Source organism: Arvicanthis niloticus, assembly GCF_011762505.2.
Source record: "Arvicanthis niloticus isolate mArvNil1 chromosome Y unlocalized genomic scaffold, mArvNil1.pat.X SUPER_Y_unloc_2, whole genome shotgun sequence".
NCBI lineage: Eukaryota > Metazoa > Chordata > Mammalia > Rodentia > Muridae > Arvicanthis > Arvicanthis niloticus.
In genome coordinates, this window is record NW_023044979.1 from 3,741,923 (window position 1) to 3,757,401 (window position 15,479).

General features: G+C 39.5%; 1 protein-coding gene across 1 annotated transcript; it reads right to left on the reverse strand.

Moving 5' to 3' along the window:
- Positions 1-567: 567 nt before the first annotated feature.
- On the reverse strand, positions 568-3,480 carry LOC143433981 (uncharacterized). Its single transcript, XM_076706160.2, has 3 exons — positions 3,447-3,480; positions 3,181-3,241; positions 568-1,913 (listed from the first exon to the last, which is right to left on the reverse strand). Exons 1-3 carry the CDS (start codon positions 3,478-3,480, stop codon positions 629-631), a joined length of 1,380 nt encoding a protein of 459 aa, XP_076562275.2. The 3' UTR covers positions 568-628.
- Between the last annotated feature and the right edge of the window lie 11,999 nt (positions 3,481-15,479).

Consider the following 15,479-nt stretch of genomic DNA (forward strand, 5'->3'; position numbering starts at 1 on the left):
TGTAAATTTAAAAATGTAATACAATGATTACATTCATAGGTTTCCTTCCAATATGGGTTGTTTTATGGCTTTGGAGACAAAAATTTTCTGAAAAGGCTTTTACCATATTAATTACATTCACACAGTTTTTCTCCAGTATGTGAACATTTATGTCTTTGGAGAATTTTCAATTATAAATGATTTTTTCTACATTGATTACATATCTAAGGTTTCTCTCTGGTATATTTTTTTATGATATTGCAGATGACCCAGTTGTGTAAAGCCTTTACCATACTGATTACATTCATAAGGTTTCTCTCTAATATGGGTTTTTTATTATATGGGAGATAACTGGAACTTGTAAAGGCTTTGCCACGTTGATTACATTCATAAGGTTTCTATCCAGTATGTGTTCTTTTATGTCTTTGGAGATTACTGTGTTCTGAAAAGGCTTTACCACATTGATTACATTCATAAGATTTCTCTCCAGTATGTGTTCTTTTATGATATTGGAGACTACTGTGACGTGAAAAGGCTTTACCACATTGATTACATTCATAAGGTTTCTCTCTAATATGGGTTTTTTATTATATGGGAGATAACTGGAACTTGTAAAGGCTTTGCCACGTTGATTACATTCATAAGGTTTCTATCCAGTATGTGTTCTTTTATGTCTTTGGAGATTACTGTGTTCTGAAAAGGCTTTACCACATTGATTACATTCATAAGATTTCTCTCCAGTATGTGTTCTTTTATGATATTGGAGACTACTGTGACGTGAAAAGGCTTTACCACATTGATTACATTCATAAGGTTTCTCTTCAGTATGCGTTCTTTTATGATATTGGAGACTACTGTGACGTGAAAAGGCTTTACCACATTGATTACATTCATAAGGTTTCTCTCCAGTATGTGTTCTTTTATGTCTTTGGAGACCACTATGATCTGCAAAGGCTTTACCACATTGATTACATTCATAAGGTTTCTCTCCAGTATGTGTTCTTTTATGATATTGGAGACTATTGTTTTGTGAAAAGGCTTTTCCACATTGATCACATTCATAAGGTTTCTCTTCAGTATGTGTTCTTTTATGATATTGGAGACTAATGTGACGTGAAAAGGCTTTACCACATTGATTACATTCATAAGATTTCTCTCCAGTATGTGTTCTTTTATGATATTGGAGACTACTGTGACGTGAAAAGGCTTTACCACATTGATTACATTCATAAGGTTTCTCTTCAGTATGCGTTCTTTTATGATATTGGAGACTACTGTGACGTGAAAAGGCTTTACCACATTGATTACATTCATAAGGTTTCTCTCCAGTATGTGTTCTTTTATGTCTTTGGAGACCACTATGATCTGCAAAGCCTTTACCACATTGATTACATTCATAAGGTTTCTCTCCAGTATGTGTTCTTTTATGATATTGGAGACTATTGTTTTGTGAAAAGGCTTTTCCACATTGATCACATTCATAAGGTTTCTCTTCAGTATGTGTTCTTTTATGATATTGGAGACTAATGTGATGTGAAAAGGCTTTACCACATTGATTACATTCATGAGGCTTCTCTCCAAGATGTGTACTTTTATGACTTTGGAGACTACTGTGACATGAAAAGCCTTTACCACATTGATTACATTCATAAGGTTTCTCTCCAGTATGTGTTCTTTTATGTCTTTGGAGACCTCTGTGATCTGCAAAGGCTTTACCACATTGATTACATTCATAAGGTTTCTCTCCAGTATGTGTTCTTTTATGATATTGGAGACTACTGTTTTGTGAAAAGGCTTTACCACATTGATCACATTCATAAGGTTTCTCTCCAGTATGTGTTCTTTTATGTCTTTGGAGATTACTGTGATTTGAAAAGGCTTTACCACATTGGTTACATTCATAAGGTTTCTCTCCAGTATGACTTCTTTCATGCCTGCAACAGTAATGGGCACATGTGAAAGCTTTACCACATTTATTAGCCTGATCAATCATTTTATCATTATGAATAAATTTTACAGTTGGTCTCATAATAAAGAACACTCAGATCTTATGCTTTTATCACTTTGATGTTCACGGTTGTACTTGAAAATACCTGTGATGGTAAGAGCATTTACTACATGGCTCACATTTATAACATCCGTTTTCTATATGAGATTTCTACATGATGCATTCATAGGTCAGAATAAAATGGAACAATTAAGAGCATTAAAACTCTGATTGCATTCTTAGTTTTTTTTCTGTAGTGTGCATCACACCACAAAAGCACTGTGAAATAGGATGAACAGAAAAAGTGCAAAATTCTGATACCCATAAAGATTTTCTGTAGTGTGAATTTGGGTAAAGTAGAGAAAACCAAATAATTGTAAACACCTATCATATTCAGAAAGTCTACCAAAGGCAGAATACTACATATCTTCTCATTGTTGTGAAATAGACAGAGGCTGTTTTTTTTAGTATCCCTATGCTCACATGATTTCATCCATTCTGACAATTGATACCGCCATTAAAAAAGCAGAACAAATGAAATGTTTCCACATTGAATTCACATGCATTGATTTTTTGTTCATTGTAGACATGATTAATGATTCTCCAAAACAACATTCTCGATTCTCATAAACTGACAAAACAATAAAATTAAAAATCTCACTATAAGAATATGAGTATCACCAACCTTATCATGGACTATTTGATTATTAGAAGGTTATGGATACATGTTTATCACTATTCAATGTGCAACATCTAAATATTATGAGACTATACAAATTGGTAGTTCCACAACATAGCTCTAATGGAGATACAAATCAATTAAAGGAATCTCTTAAGGCATTGTTTCCTTCTCTTCTTGCTTACAGAAATGCCTTGCAAACACCAATCAGACAACTGACATGGAGGTACATAGTTTTGGGAGAATATTATAATCATAGCTACAATAAAATGACTCATATTTTACACACTTGCTTTCCTTTAGAGCATCCAGATCATATTAAAATTTCCTCACAAGCATATTTGTATTCGATTAAACATTAAAGTTACCTTTCATGGCTGGGCGGTGGTGGTGCACACCTTTAATCCCAGCACTTGGGAGGCAGAGGCAGGCAGATTTCTGAGTTCGAGGCCAGCTGGTCTACAGAGTGTGTTCCAGGACAGACAGGGCTACACAGAGAAAGCCTGTCTTGAAACCCCCTCCCCCCAAGAAATACCTTTCATGAAGTCTAGAAGTTTGATGTTGTTCTTCAGTATGATGGACTTCCAAATTATAGCCTAAAACCAAGGTACAAGAAAATCAATGATATGGTATTGGAATTAGGCAAAATTCAAGTTACTCTAAATTTTCACAGCAATGAACCTGATTTATTCAATTCAATAATACTTGATCTCTATTGGAATAAGAGATGATCATCAGTAACCCAGAAACTGTTTTCCCTTATTTTGAGAAGCAAAAAAAAAAAAAAAAAATCAGTCTTACCAATAGCAGTGAGGTTCCAGTAGGTCTCCAGCATCACATCTTTGTAGAGATTTTTCTGGGAAGGATCCAGCAAATTCCACTCTTCCTCAGTGAAGTTCACATGTACATCATCGAAACTCACTGCTTCCTAAAATATCACATACATGTGTACAACACAAAGCCTGATACTGACATCAATACAAAGTAAAGTTATGCTTTCTAGACAATATAATCAAATAATTCAGGTGATTCCTCCACTTATTTTCTGACACACAAATTATAATTTAATCACTATGTCAGTTTAGAAGAAACTTGAAATATTGATACTTGAACCCTTGAAACAGGGTTCACCTGTGTCACTCCTGAACCCTTAGAATAGGATATAGCCTTGCAACACAAATGGCAATTGAGAGGGATATACAGGGGAAACAGATCTACTGTACTGAGCACACATCTGAAAAACTGGATGAAAAATTACTAACTACAAAAGTGATGGGCATGCTTTGTGTATTTGCTCTTGTCTTTAATTGCAGAGGTACAGGCAGGTGGATATCATTGAGCTGGATGCCAGCACGGTCTATGCAATGAGTTTCAGGACAGCAAAAGTTACATGTTAAGAACCTCACTCTGCTACAAAAATAAAGCAGGAAACAAAAATGACAGAATGAACTCACAGTTCTTTAATGAAGTTACTGCAAAGAATTATGCATTCACTGCAATACTATATTCATCTTGCAAAAACATGCAGTGAACCAGTTTAAACAGCAAAATTAATTCAATTTTACTAGAAGGGAATGTATGTTTAAACAGTTAAAAATAGACAAGTGAAAATATTAGTAATGTATATGTTGATCAGAAATAAAGAACGTAGTTCAGGAGATATAGCTCAGGAGTTGAAAGCTCTTGCTGGTCTTCCACATAATTGTGGTCAATTTCTGACATACACATGTGGACCAACACCTGTCCATTTCTTCATGATCATAAATTCTGAGGCCATCTTCTGACAACAGTAAAGATGAGGCACACATTCATAGTCATGCACACACGTATAACACACTTATTTATCCAAAATTTCATAAGAAACACAAGAGTTAGGCAGAACATCATACACCTGCAATTCAATGACTCTGAAGAATCAGATGATATTAATGATGTGAGCAGAAGCCGTCTGGAGAAATAGAATTTAATGTATATATTTTGCTGAATTTCAAAATGAAAGATGTAGACTAAGAGCAGCACAAAATCATGTGCCTACTTAACAAAAATATGTCAGGTGGCTTATGTGGTTTCTATATCTACAATTAGAACAGGAAGTGCTTCACAGGGAAATTTGGTCTAGAAAAGCAAAAACAGAATGAATAAAGTTAAAATATAAAACCACCAGGTTTGCAAAATAGCATAGCATTGAACAGCAAATGTGTGCACAGTATCTTGTGTTTTTTAGGGACAGAGTCCAAATGGGGAATGTATGGGAGCATGAGAAGAAAGCTGAAGGATCAGATTCAACCACAACACTGGAGACACCCGGAACAAAATTTGTCCTGTCTAAGAGAAATTCAGGGGTAAATCTGGAGCAGAGACTGAAGGAATGGTCAATGAAAACTCATTCAATTGGAGACACACATGGACAAGCTCCAATCCATGACATTATTAAAGATACTCGGTGATGCTCCCACACCGGAGCCTTGCATAATTGTCTATGGAGAGGCTCCACCCAGCAGCTGACTGAAGCAGAAGCAGAGATCCACAGTCAAACATTGCATAGACCTTGGTAACTCTAATGGAAGGGTTGGGGGAAGGATTGAGGGCCCTGAAGAGGATAAGAACTCCACAGGAATACCAGCAGACTCAACTAACCTTGATTCTTGGGGACATTCAGAGACTGAGCCACAAATAATAACACACACAGGCTGGACAAAGGACCCTGGCCCTTAAGTAGCAGATTGCAGGTCAGTCTTCATGATGGTCCTACAACTACTGTAGCAGGAGCTGTCCCAAAGCTGCTGTCTATCATTGGAATTTGTTCCTCTAACTGGGCTGACACTTCTGGCCTCAGTAGCGAGGATGCACATAACCCAATACAGACTTGATACACCATCATGGGTACCCAGGGGCCCACATCCTCTCAAAGGACAAACAGAAGATACAGTAGAGAGTCTGTGAAGGCAGGCGACTTAGAGTAGGGACTCTACTAAGTTCATAGCCATTTCAATTACAAAAACTTAAAACTGGAAAGAATCCAGATGCCCCTCAACCAAAATATGGATATGGAAAATGTGGTTCATTTACAAAATGAAACATTATTCAGCTATTAAATACAATGACATCAAGAATTTTGCAGGCAAATGGATACAGCTAAATACTATCATCTCTGTGAGGTAACCTAGATTTAAAAGCATGTGCATGTATGGACTCACAAGTGAATAATAATTATAAAATACAGGAAACCCACACTACACTCCATAGATACAAAGAAACTAAACAAGAAGGAAGGCCAAAATGAGAATGGTTGAATTATTCCCACTCAGAAGGGGGAATAAGCAATCGTAGGAGGCAGATGGAAGAGAGAGAACTGGATGGGAGAGCAGATAAGAAAGAGGAATTGGGTAGAAGCAGCAAAAGGTGTGGTGAGATACAAGAGAGGGCCAGAGGGGGAAAATGAATCAAAATCTGCAGCTGCCTGGGGAAGGGAGGAGGTACATTTAGGATGTGCCAGAGAGCATGAATTGGAGGGTGACAAGGAGTCTATGGGGTTGATCTTAGCAGAGTTGCATAGCAGTGAAATATGGATGCTGAAGAGGCCACATCTGCAGTCAGGCAGGACCCCCAGTGGAGAGTTAAAGTCACCAACCAATCCAAAAACCTTTATATCCAAAATTTGTTCTTATCCATAAGAATGCAATCTACAACATAGTTTCTGTCCAGCAGCAAAATAACCCTTTGATACCATGTTGTTGTTCTAACTTGCTTCTCTGCTGCTGTGATTGAATCCTCTGAGCAAAATCATCTCAGGTAATAAATGGTTGTTCTGCATGGTTCGGTCAGATCAGTCCATTATTTTGGGAGCTAGGTTAGAAACTGAAGGCAAAATGCATGGAAAAACAATGTCTCCTGGCTTGCTCTCTTGCTTGACCACTGTCTCATGCTTATCCTGCTCTCTTATCCAGCCCAGGACCACTTGCTTAGGGATATTGCCACCCTCAGTGGAAGAGCCTTCCTAATCAATCATCAACACTATCTCTCACAGACATAGCAACCAGCCAGTCTGATGAGGACACACCCTCGATTGAGGTTCCTTCAGATGACTGTAGCTCTGAAATGATGAGAATTTAAGAAAACTATGACACAGACACAATAATAAATAAGAAAGTTGTAACATCCCAAAACCAATGAGCTAACCATATCAATTACAGGAGCTCCTGCTACCCCATGAGGGAGTTGGAGTTGTGGCTGAGCAAGGACAAAATAGGGAGGGCACCTGGCTCAGAGCAGGGAAGGATACATTGGGATGAGGACCTCAGAGACTGTGCTGCTCTGGGGTGAGGTGTCTTTAACCCTGGGTTCCCAGGCCAGTGCTACCAAAGATGTGGCTAAAACAGCTGAAAGGTGGACAGAAAAGCAGATTGTCCCACACAACTCAAATGATCACCAACAAAAGACAGGATCTCTGGTCCAAGGAAGATATGCTAAATTTGTTAGAATTGATGAAGAATGACTTTCCATCTTATGACAGCTCCAAGTTCAAAACTACAGAGTCACATATGAACTGGGCAGAGGGTAGTTCATGAGGTGGGAAATGAGATCTTTCTCTTTCCACCCTATAAAACAAGGTAGGCAGAGCCTGACTTTGCCCAGGATGCTGTCTGGAAGAGCTCTCTGTCATGGACTAGTCAATGGGTCTAGGTCCTGTTGTTAAGAAGGATTTAACCCAAGGTGTGGGGCTAGTAACTAAATCGACTAGGGTGGAGTCTGTCTTATTTCATCAATGAGAGAATAACAAAGTGCCACACACAAAGTAAATAGCCACAAGGGGACAGTAAAGGCTACCCAGTAGATTCCACCACTTGGACAGTGGAGAAAATGAAGACAGGCAGGTAGCTGTGAGCACTGTAGCAGGGTTCCAAGTCTTCTCTACCCTTACCAGAAATTAAGACCAGAGAAACACTGTCCACTATACCAGGCTCTAAAACACCTTTGAAGCCCTTTGGGGCTGCGACTGTCCAGCATATCCAGTATAGCAGGGTTCCAGGTTCAATTTAGTCATCTCCCTCCACATATACTAAAGAAAAACCTGAAAATCAAGGCATATACAAAAATCTGGCAGAGAAGTCACTGTCACAGGCAGAATAATGGTTCACCTTAACAACCGGCCTCTCAATCCTTTAGTTGGGAGTCCTGAGGGTCTTGGGTCAATGCAATAAGATGTTATGTCCAAGCCACAGAGAGCACAATGACCAACAAGGAGCCTATTGCAATGCAAACACATGGAGGTCTTTATTATGAGCTCTGTAATAAGGATTTTCATCAGTCAGCCTCACGTGAGATCTAAACTGAGAAACCAAGTCTAGAAGTGCTGGGTATTTATAGTAGTTACAGTGAGATTGGGACATTAACACACAGGTCAGCAACTTAACATTTTAAAAACTACATGTCTGGCATAATCTGTAGGAACCAATCAAATGGGCAAAAAATCATCTGACAACCATGATGGGTAGACTAACTTTTTCTCTGTAAGGTGTATTAGTTATCAATATGTAGCTTAACCCTGCAGTTGTACCTTGACTGGCTGTGGACAAGGTGGGCTTGTCATAGGATGTTTGCTCAAGTGGACATTGTGTACTCTCAGAAACACAATTAATTGGGATTTACAAACTCATCTTTGTGCCTGAGGCCCTTATTATTGAAAGATGCTCCTGTTCAAACACAAGCTATGCATTTCAGTAGAAAAGGTACTTTGTCCAAAGACCTACCTCACTATCTGTTACTGCAGATCCTAATATCAGTTGTACTTACTCTGAGACAGAATACAAGTGGAAGTTGCCTGTCTCCCTGTGCATCATCTTATAGATAAGATAGACAATGCCCACCTGCCCTTCCTTTCCTGCCTCATCCCTGTGTCTCAGCCCCACTTGGGCAGACAGTCCCTGTTCAACCACATACTTTACCTGCCAGGAAACAGGTAAGCTTTCTATATATCTATCACACTGTCTGTTATCCCAGATGCAATGATCACAGTTTCCCCTAGCACTGTACTAAACACCAGAGGCAGCTTTACCTCTGTCTTGAATCTATCTCCTTGTGGATTGCTAAGATCATCTCTTCCTGCCCACTGCTTCTCCCTGCTCCCAACATTAGCAAGCATTCCCTATTTAGGATACCCACTAAACATGTCAGTAAAAGAGGCTACATCAGGCAACTTTCTCTGTAAATCCAGACATCAAATAGCAACCCAGGAGCAAAACTCCCAACCAAGCAAGACAAATCCAGAAATCAGTACCGAGATAATAATCACTTCAATCCCAGAGGCCTAGACACCAGCATAGGAATATAATAAATAACAGCCTGAAAACTAAGTCACCAAAAGCCCCAAGCTATCCTATCACAGCAGGTCCTGAGGAATTAAAACATGCAACAGATATGGTGCAAAAGAGGTTGTTTGGGGGCAGGGAGATGAGTGAGAACCTGGGGAAGAGATAGAGGCACAGAAGAGGACCTGCAGACAGACAGACAAACAGGGAGAAGAGAGAGAGTGCTGAGAGTAAACAAAGAGAATAGAGAGAAGGCATGAACTGAGACAGGGAACAGAGACAGTTGTGTAGCTGGTGGTTCGTGTATATAAAGCACACCTGACAACAGCAGCAGGTGATGGAGGCAGGGAATGACTTAAGCAGTTGCTAAGTCCCTGAGAGCAGAGCATTGAAATTGCCTGTGCACTGACAACTACAGAGACAAGGTTCACTCAGGGAACAGGAAAGAAAGAGAGAGACTCAGACATTAAAGATGACTATGACAAAATGGATACATTATCAAAAAATGTGGATTCGAAAAGTTTTCTGGCCCTAAACAACCAGAAATTCTGAAACATATGAGAAGGAGAAACTACAGATGATTGGAATAGAGAAAGGTGACTGTCAGCACAAAGGGCTTATAAAAAATATTTTCAACGAAATCATACAGGAAACTTTTCCTAAACCAAAGAAGATGCCTGTTAATGTACAAGAAGCATCCAACACACACAACATATTGGAGAAAAACAAAAGTCCCTTTACCACATAATAATCAAACACTAAAAGTAAAAAATAAAACAACATAAAAAACTGTTCCAGAAAAAAATTAACAAAAACTAAACAAAACAAAACCAAGTAACATAAAAAAACAGATTTATTAGATTTATGCCTGTCTTCTTAATGTATACTATAAAAGACAGAAGGGTTTGAACACATGTGCTGAAGAGTCAGAGAAACCACCCATGTTTCTACAAGAAAGTAACTGGTCCAAATGTCTTGGGCAGATTCAGAATTAGCCATGACAGTAAAGTTACTCAGAGGTCACCTCCTGACCTAACATGTGAGGAGCATCACCAGGGACCTCACAGGTGGTCACATCTGGCGGATGCTTCCCATGCAGCCCCAGAGAGGACCCAGCACCCCAGCTCCCACCATTCAGCCTCCTGCTCCTACCCATTGTGGGCAGTGATCCTGTGCTCACCATGATTGGATTTCAGAGCTTCCCTGAGGTCTCCACACAGCACTCACAGCAGAGCTCAGAGCAGGACACAGATGACCATACAAGCCTGCACAGGCACAGCAAACTTGCAGATTGGCACCCGGAAGAACCCGCCTCCTTGTCTGATTGGCAGGTCTGCCTGGAAGCCTTGATTGGCCAGTGAGTCTTAGCACTCCTCAAGGTTAAAGTGAGCTTCCGGTCCAGGGTCAGACTTTTTCCAGATCTCAGGAGGGGTTTTCACCCCATTAGCATTTGTTTCTGTCTTCAAAGAGGAATCTCACCCCACCCAGCCCTTGGGGAGAACACAGCATTCCAGCTCTGGCTGTTCAGCTGCCTACTCCTCCCCTCTGAGAGCAATGATTCTGCAGTTACCAGGACCTGACTCCAGACTTTACCTGAGTTTTCCTCACAGCACTTGCCTTCTTCTTCCTGTAATCAGGGTGAATAGCTTCCATAGCCCAGTACTCAGTGTGCAGTGGAGGCATCAATCTGACCCATAAGAGGAACAATGCTCCAGCTATTTCTTAGCATTCTGTCTAAAGTCCACCCCAGTTACCTGGCAACAGCTAGGTATGCTCCTCCCCATGGTTACCTGGCATCTACAGGGTAGGATTGACAACCTGTAAATGTGGATACTTGCCCCCTCCTCTCATTTGATCTCTTTATCTATTGTTATCTTTTTCTCTTGCTCTCTTGGGCTCTTCCCTTCCCCCCTCTCTCTCCACATGCTCATGCCTGGCCTCTACTTATCTACTCTGCCTTTCTCTGCTTTTCTCTGCCTCTACTACCCTCTTAACTCCCTTCCCCATGTCCTGAATAAACTATATTCTATACTGTACTGTCTTGTGGTGGGTTGCTTCTGGGGAAGAGCTGTCTCAGCATGAGGCATTGTCCCTCCTGGGGAAGAAATATCTCAGCAGGAGGCATGAGCCTGCTGAGACATCCCCTTCCCCCACACCTCCCCTCACACCAAAAGAACATATTCCATCTGTCTTTAAAGAGAGGTAACTATGGGGAGGAGGATACCTGGCTGTCACCAGGTAACTGTGAGGTAGAGTTTTAAACAGAATGATAACACCATTAACACTAAAGAGGGATTTTAGAAAACAAGAGACTTATTTTGTGGCTTCATGCTGGGCTCAGGGAAACTGCAGCTTCCTTTTACCAGATGATAGGTATCAATCAACCCTGGGAAAAAAAAACAGGATCATAAGTGAAACACAGTTGAGCACTACTGTTAGCCAGTACATCACTGGCAAAGTGCAGAAAAACCAGAGTTGTATTAGTACAGGTTCTCTTGATAAACATATCTCAAATCTTAGAGAGAATGAATCTTTCTATGTATGTAAAAAGGGGATTTAATAGAATCTCCCAATAAAGGCTGTTAGACAAGGTAAATTAGAAAAACAAGGACTGGTTATTTTCATGATGCAGGATATTACAGCTGATATTCAGTGCATATGGGATTCTGAAGAGAGAAGTACTTTGTAATGCCAGCCTTAATATACAAACAAATCACCTTTGTTTTGTAAAAATGTAGGGCAATGACAAAAAACAAAAACACTGCACTGTCCAATGTCCTTTATATATGTAGGTTGTCAAAAGAATCTGTAGCCCAGATTAAAGATGAATCTGAACATCTCAAAAGAGCAAGATTAATACAGGGTTTCTCACTTCAAAATTAAATTGAAGTTGTTAAGTTGACCCTAGTTCCTTTTTGTTCCTAATTAATATAAACTTAAAAATTGATATGAAAAGACAAAAATATATTTAATCAACATATCCATCCACACAGGAACAATAAATATAAAATGATAATATGGGTCTGAATCTTTCCTTGGAGTGGGTAACATGTTTTAAAGAGTTTACTACTCCTAGACCAGAAGATGTTATTAATATTAGACATTCTCCTCACTCATACAAGACTAACACATCTATGACTTTATTACGATATATACATATTTTAAATTTTATGCAGGCATAAACATGTTAATAAATTAAAAGATATTTCTATCTAGTAAAACCTCTTTAAAAACAGATAAATATCCAAAGATAGGCAGATCTAGTACAGGGCTTATCTTATCTTCTAAATTAAACCATAACCATTTTCATACCTTCAGCTTTGTTGAATTAAAATAATCACAGCAGAGCAAGCCAGTGGTGGCGCAGTGGCTAAGGTAGCCACCTGCAGAGGGCTCTCCCATGCCCTCTCCTGGTTCGAATCCCCCTTTCCCCATGTGACTCTGCATGAGTTTAAAGGAAAAAAAAAAAGCCTGGCAGTGGTGGTGCACGACTTTAATCCCAGCACTTGGGAGGCAGAGGCAGGCGGATTTCTGAGTTTGAGGCCAGCCTGGTCTACAGAGTGAGTTCCAGGTCAGCCAAGGCTACACAGAGAAACCCTGTCTCGAAAAATAAAAAAAAAAAAAGAAAAGAAAAAAGAAAAAAGAAAAAAAGAAAATAATCACAGCAGGGCTTTTTAATTGTTATTAAACCTCTATCAAAAAACAAAACAAAAAACCATGCATGACATGGCTGTCCAGTATATGTACAGCTTGGAAGGGGAATAACTACTAAGGTAATGTAAATTTGTCTCCAGATGTACTGAGTAAAGTATTTTTAATGTGACTGATTGCAGAATGTATACAGTCTCATAAGAAACACTTTGTCAATTTTCTGTATGTAAAACCAATTAGTTCAACATTATCCTAGGGTCAATTATGATAATTTTGAAATGTGGTACCACTGAGAACTTAGAGAGGATAATTTGCTTCTTTCCCAACCCTGAATAAATATTCTCACAATAGATTGTAATTTTTTTTGTTAAGCCTATTGTATGCTATGGTATTAACATTTATAAAATGTTAGAATGATCTAAAGATGTAAATGGTTTCAATAAAGAAAAAGAAAGCATACAAAAGCCTTTGGAAAAGAAAGCATACAAAGCCTTTGGAAGTTCTGAAGAAATAAATGAGGTATTTAAGGCACTTAGATCATAAAAGTTTTGGGAAATACCTATGGGATTAAATTATTTGTCTTCAGATCAACATTTATGACAAACTGGCTGTAATCTAAGTTTAATCATATCCTGTATCCAGTCTACATTGAGGAGAGTCAAAACACAGGGATGATTCCCTCAGAGCTTCTATGGGAAGTCACACTCAGCCCAAGCAAGTATATAGAGTAATGTTCACTAAAAGAGAAATAGTAAAAAGGAAAGCTTGAAGATACAGAGATTCTTCAGAAGATCAAGTGATAGCCTAGACAAGAAATTTCAACAGACCTTAATAGAAGGTCAATAGAAGTTGATTTTGCTAAACATGTAATCTTAAGCAGGCATGTGTAAACTATGATCACTTTCAAACTGCAGTGGGTCTCTTTAGTAATTCAAGGGACAAAAGTCCTCAAAACTTGTTTGATCTTGTGAAATGTTATGTAGAAAATAAATTCTTACTCTTGATTCTCTTTGTCATATATAGACGTATCTCAATATCCCACATGAAAGGAAAGCCCTTTGCTTACCTCAGCATGCCAGGGTCTACATACAACTGAGGAAAACTGAACAACATTATTAAATACTGAGGCCAAATACAAATCAATGGTAATCAATAATCAACACCAATAAATAATCAATAATTGATGCCGATCAATAACCAATGCTAATCAGTAACCAATAGTGATTAATCAACACTAATCAATAATCAATAATTGATGCTGATAAATAACCAATGCTAATCAATAATAGATAGTAATCAATAATCAGCAGCAATCAATATTTATCAAATATAGAACACCATCTCTCTATCAAAGAGTACTTTTCACTAATAGACTGTGTCCTACACTACACTAACCATGCATGATCGCTGATTTAAATGTGATGTAGAAGCAGCAGGTACCTGCTCTTCATGCAGGGTTCTGATGAAGCAAACTGCTGGCTCAAGTTATATCCTTTTGTGATGGGCTATGGAATATTGTCCAACTCATAATAGATGCACATTTCACCTTATAAAACATAACCCATGTTAAAAATGATGCTAGGAGTATTTCCTCAAAATTTCATTCTTCATATATCACACAAGATTGTAATAGAAGAGAATCAGTGGTTGAATCTAAACTTATAAGAGTTTGTCCAAAATTCCTCAATTTTTTTCACCAAACTACTGGCCTTACAAAAAATGTCAAAAATATCGGTCTTCTAACACCCAATACAAAGCATGACATTGGTTTTTAGGTGGGACTCTTGACTATTTTCTTTCTAAAATAAGCATAATACTGCCCTAATTTGTGGGGCACTGAGCTATGAGAGACAGCTGGGTGCCTGGTTGAATAAGCTTTGAACCCCAGAGAACCCCCTGGGATGGAAGGCGGTCAGCTTTCTTCCTGTGCCCCTGGCTCTCTCAGCTTCAGCCCTTTACAGCCCCTCCCACAGAGAGAGGTTTATGGCCATTGGTCACATGGGAATAATGGCTCAGGTTCTCCCCACATGCAGATGAGGCATCCCCAAGCTCTCAGACCGAGCCATTAGGGGTTACCTGCTGCCAAAGCTTAACCCACCCCAAACTGTATATATTGAGCCTAATTCAGAAGTAAAGTGCATGAAAGAATGATCCCGTTGTCTGAGAGCTTCTGTCATGGATCCTCCCCTCTTCACTAGCCAGCCTGCAGCATCTCACGGGCACCTCACCAGCTCAGCGAGAGCTGTTAACACTGGGTTAGACATCCCTTCTCTTCCTCGCTATCTGGCTGACACCTTCTGGCTTAGCAAAGAGCTGTGACACTTCAGAAGATGCCAGCTCTCCCAAAACGCCTTCAGGATTCTCCCCTCTCCATTGCAGAGACTTGGTGGGAGGCTGTGACAGAGGCAGCAGTGGACCTTCCCTGCTGGCACTCCACCCTGTACCCCCTGCAGGCAGAGGCAACTACAGAGACCTATCCTCATCCAAGCTGAAGATTCGGGTGGAACCCATCCGGAGCCGCTCCCCACACTAATTATATTCTTAAGTCCTGAATAGAAATTATAATAGTCCTAACAGTCTGGCTTTTGTGTATTGTGGATGTTACCCAACTCACATAACAGAATCCTTCCTTGTGTGCTGCTTTCCATGACTGTCTTATTTGGAGAGTCCTTGTCATCTCTTTTGTTTTATTTTGTCCCCTTAGAAGGACTCTTCTCTGAGACACCATAACTGCTGCTCTTTCTATATCACCCCTTTGGTCAGTTTAACAATGTAGAAAGATCCATTGTACAAACACCAAAAAGGACAGATATCCTCTCAAAGGTGACTGCAGTGCCAGCCCCCACATATTCATCTTGTCACAGCATCACCAGTG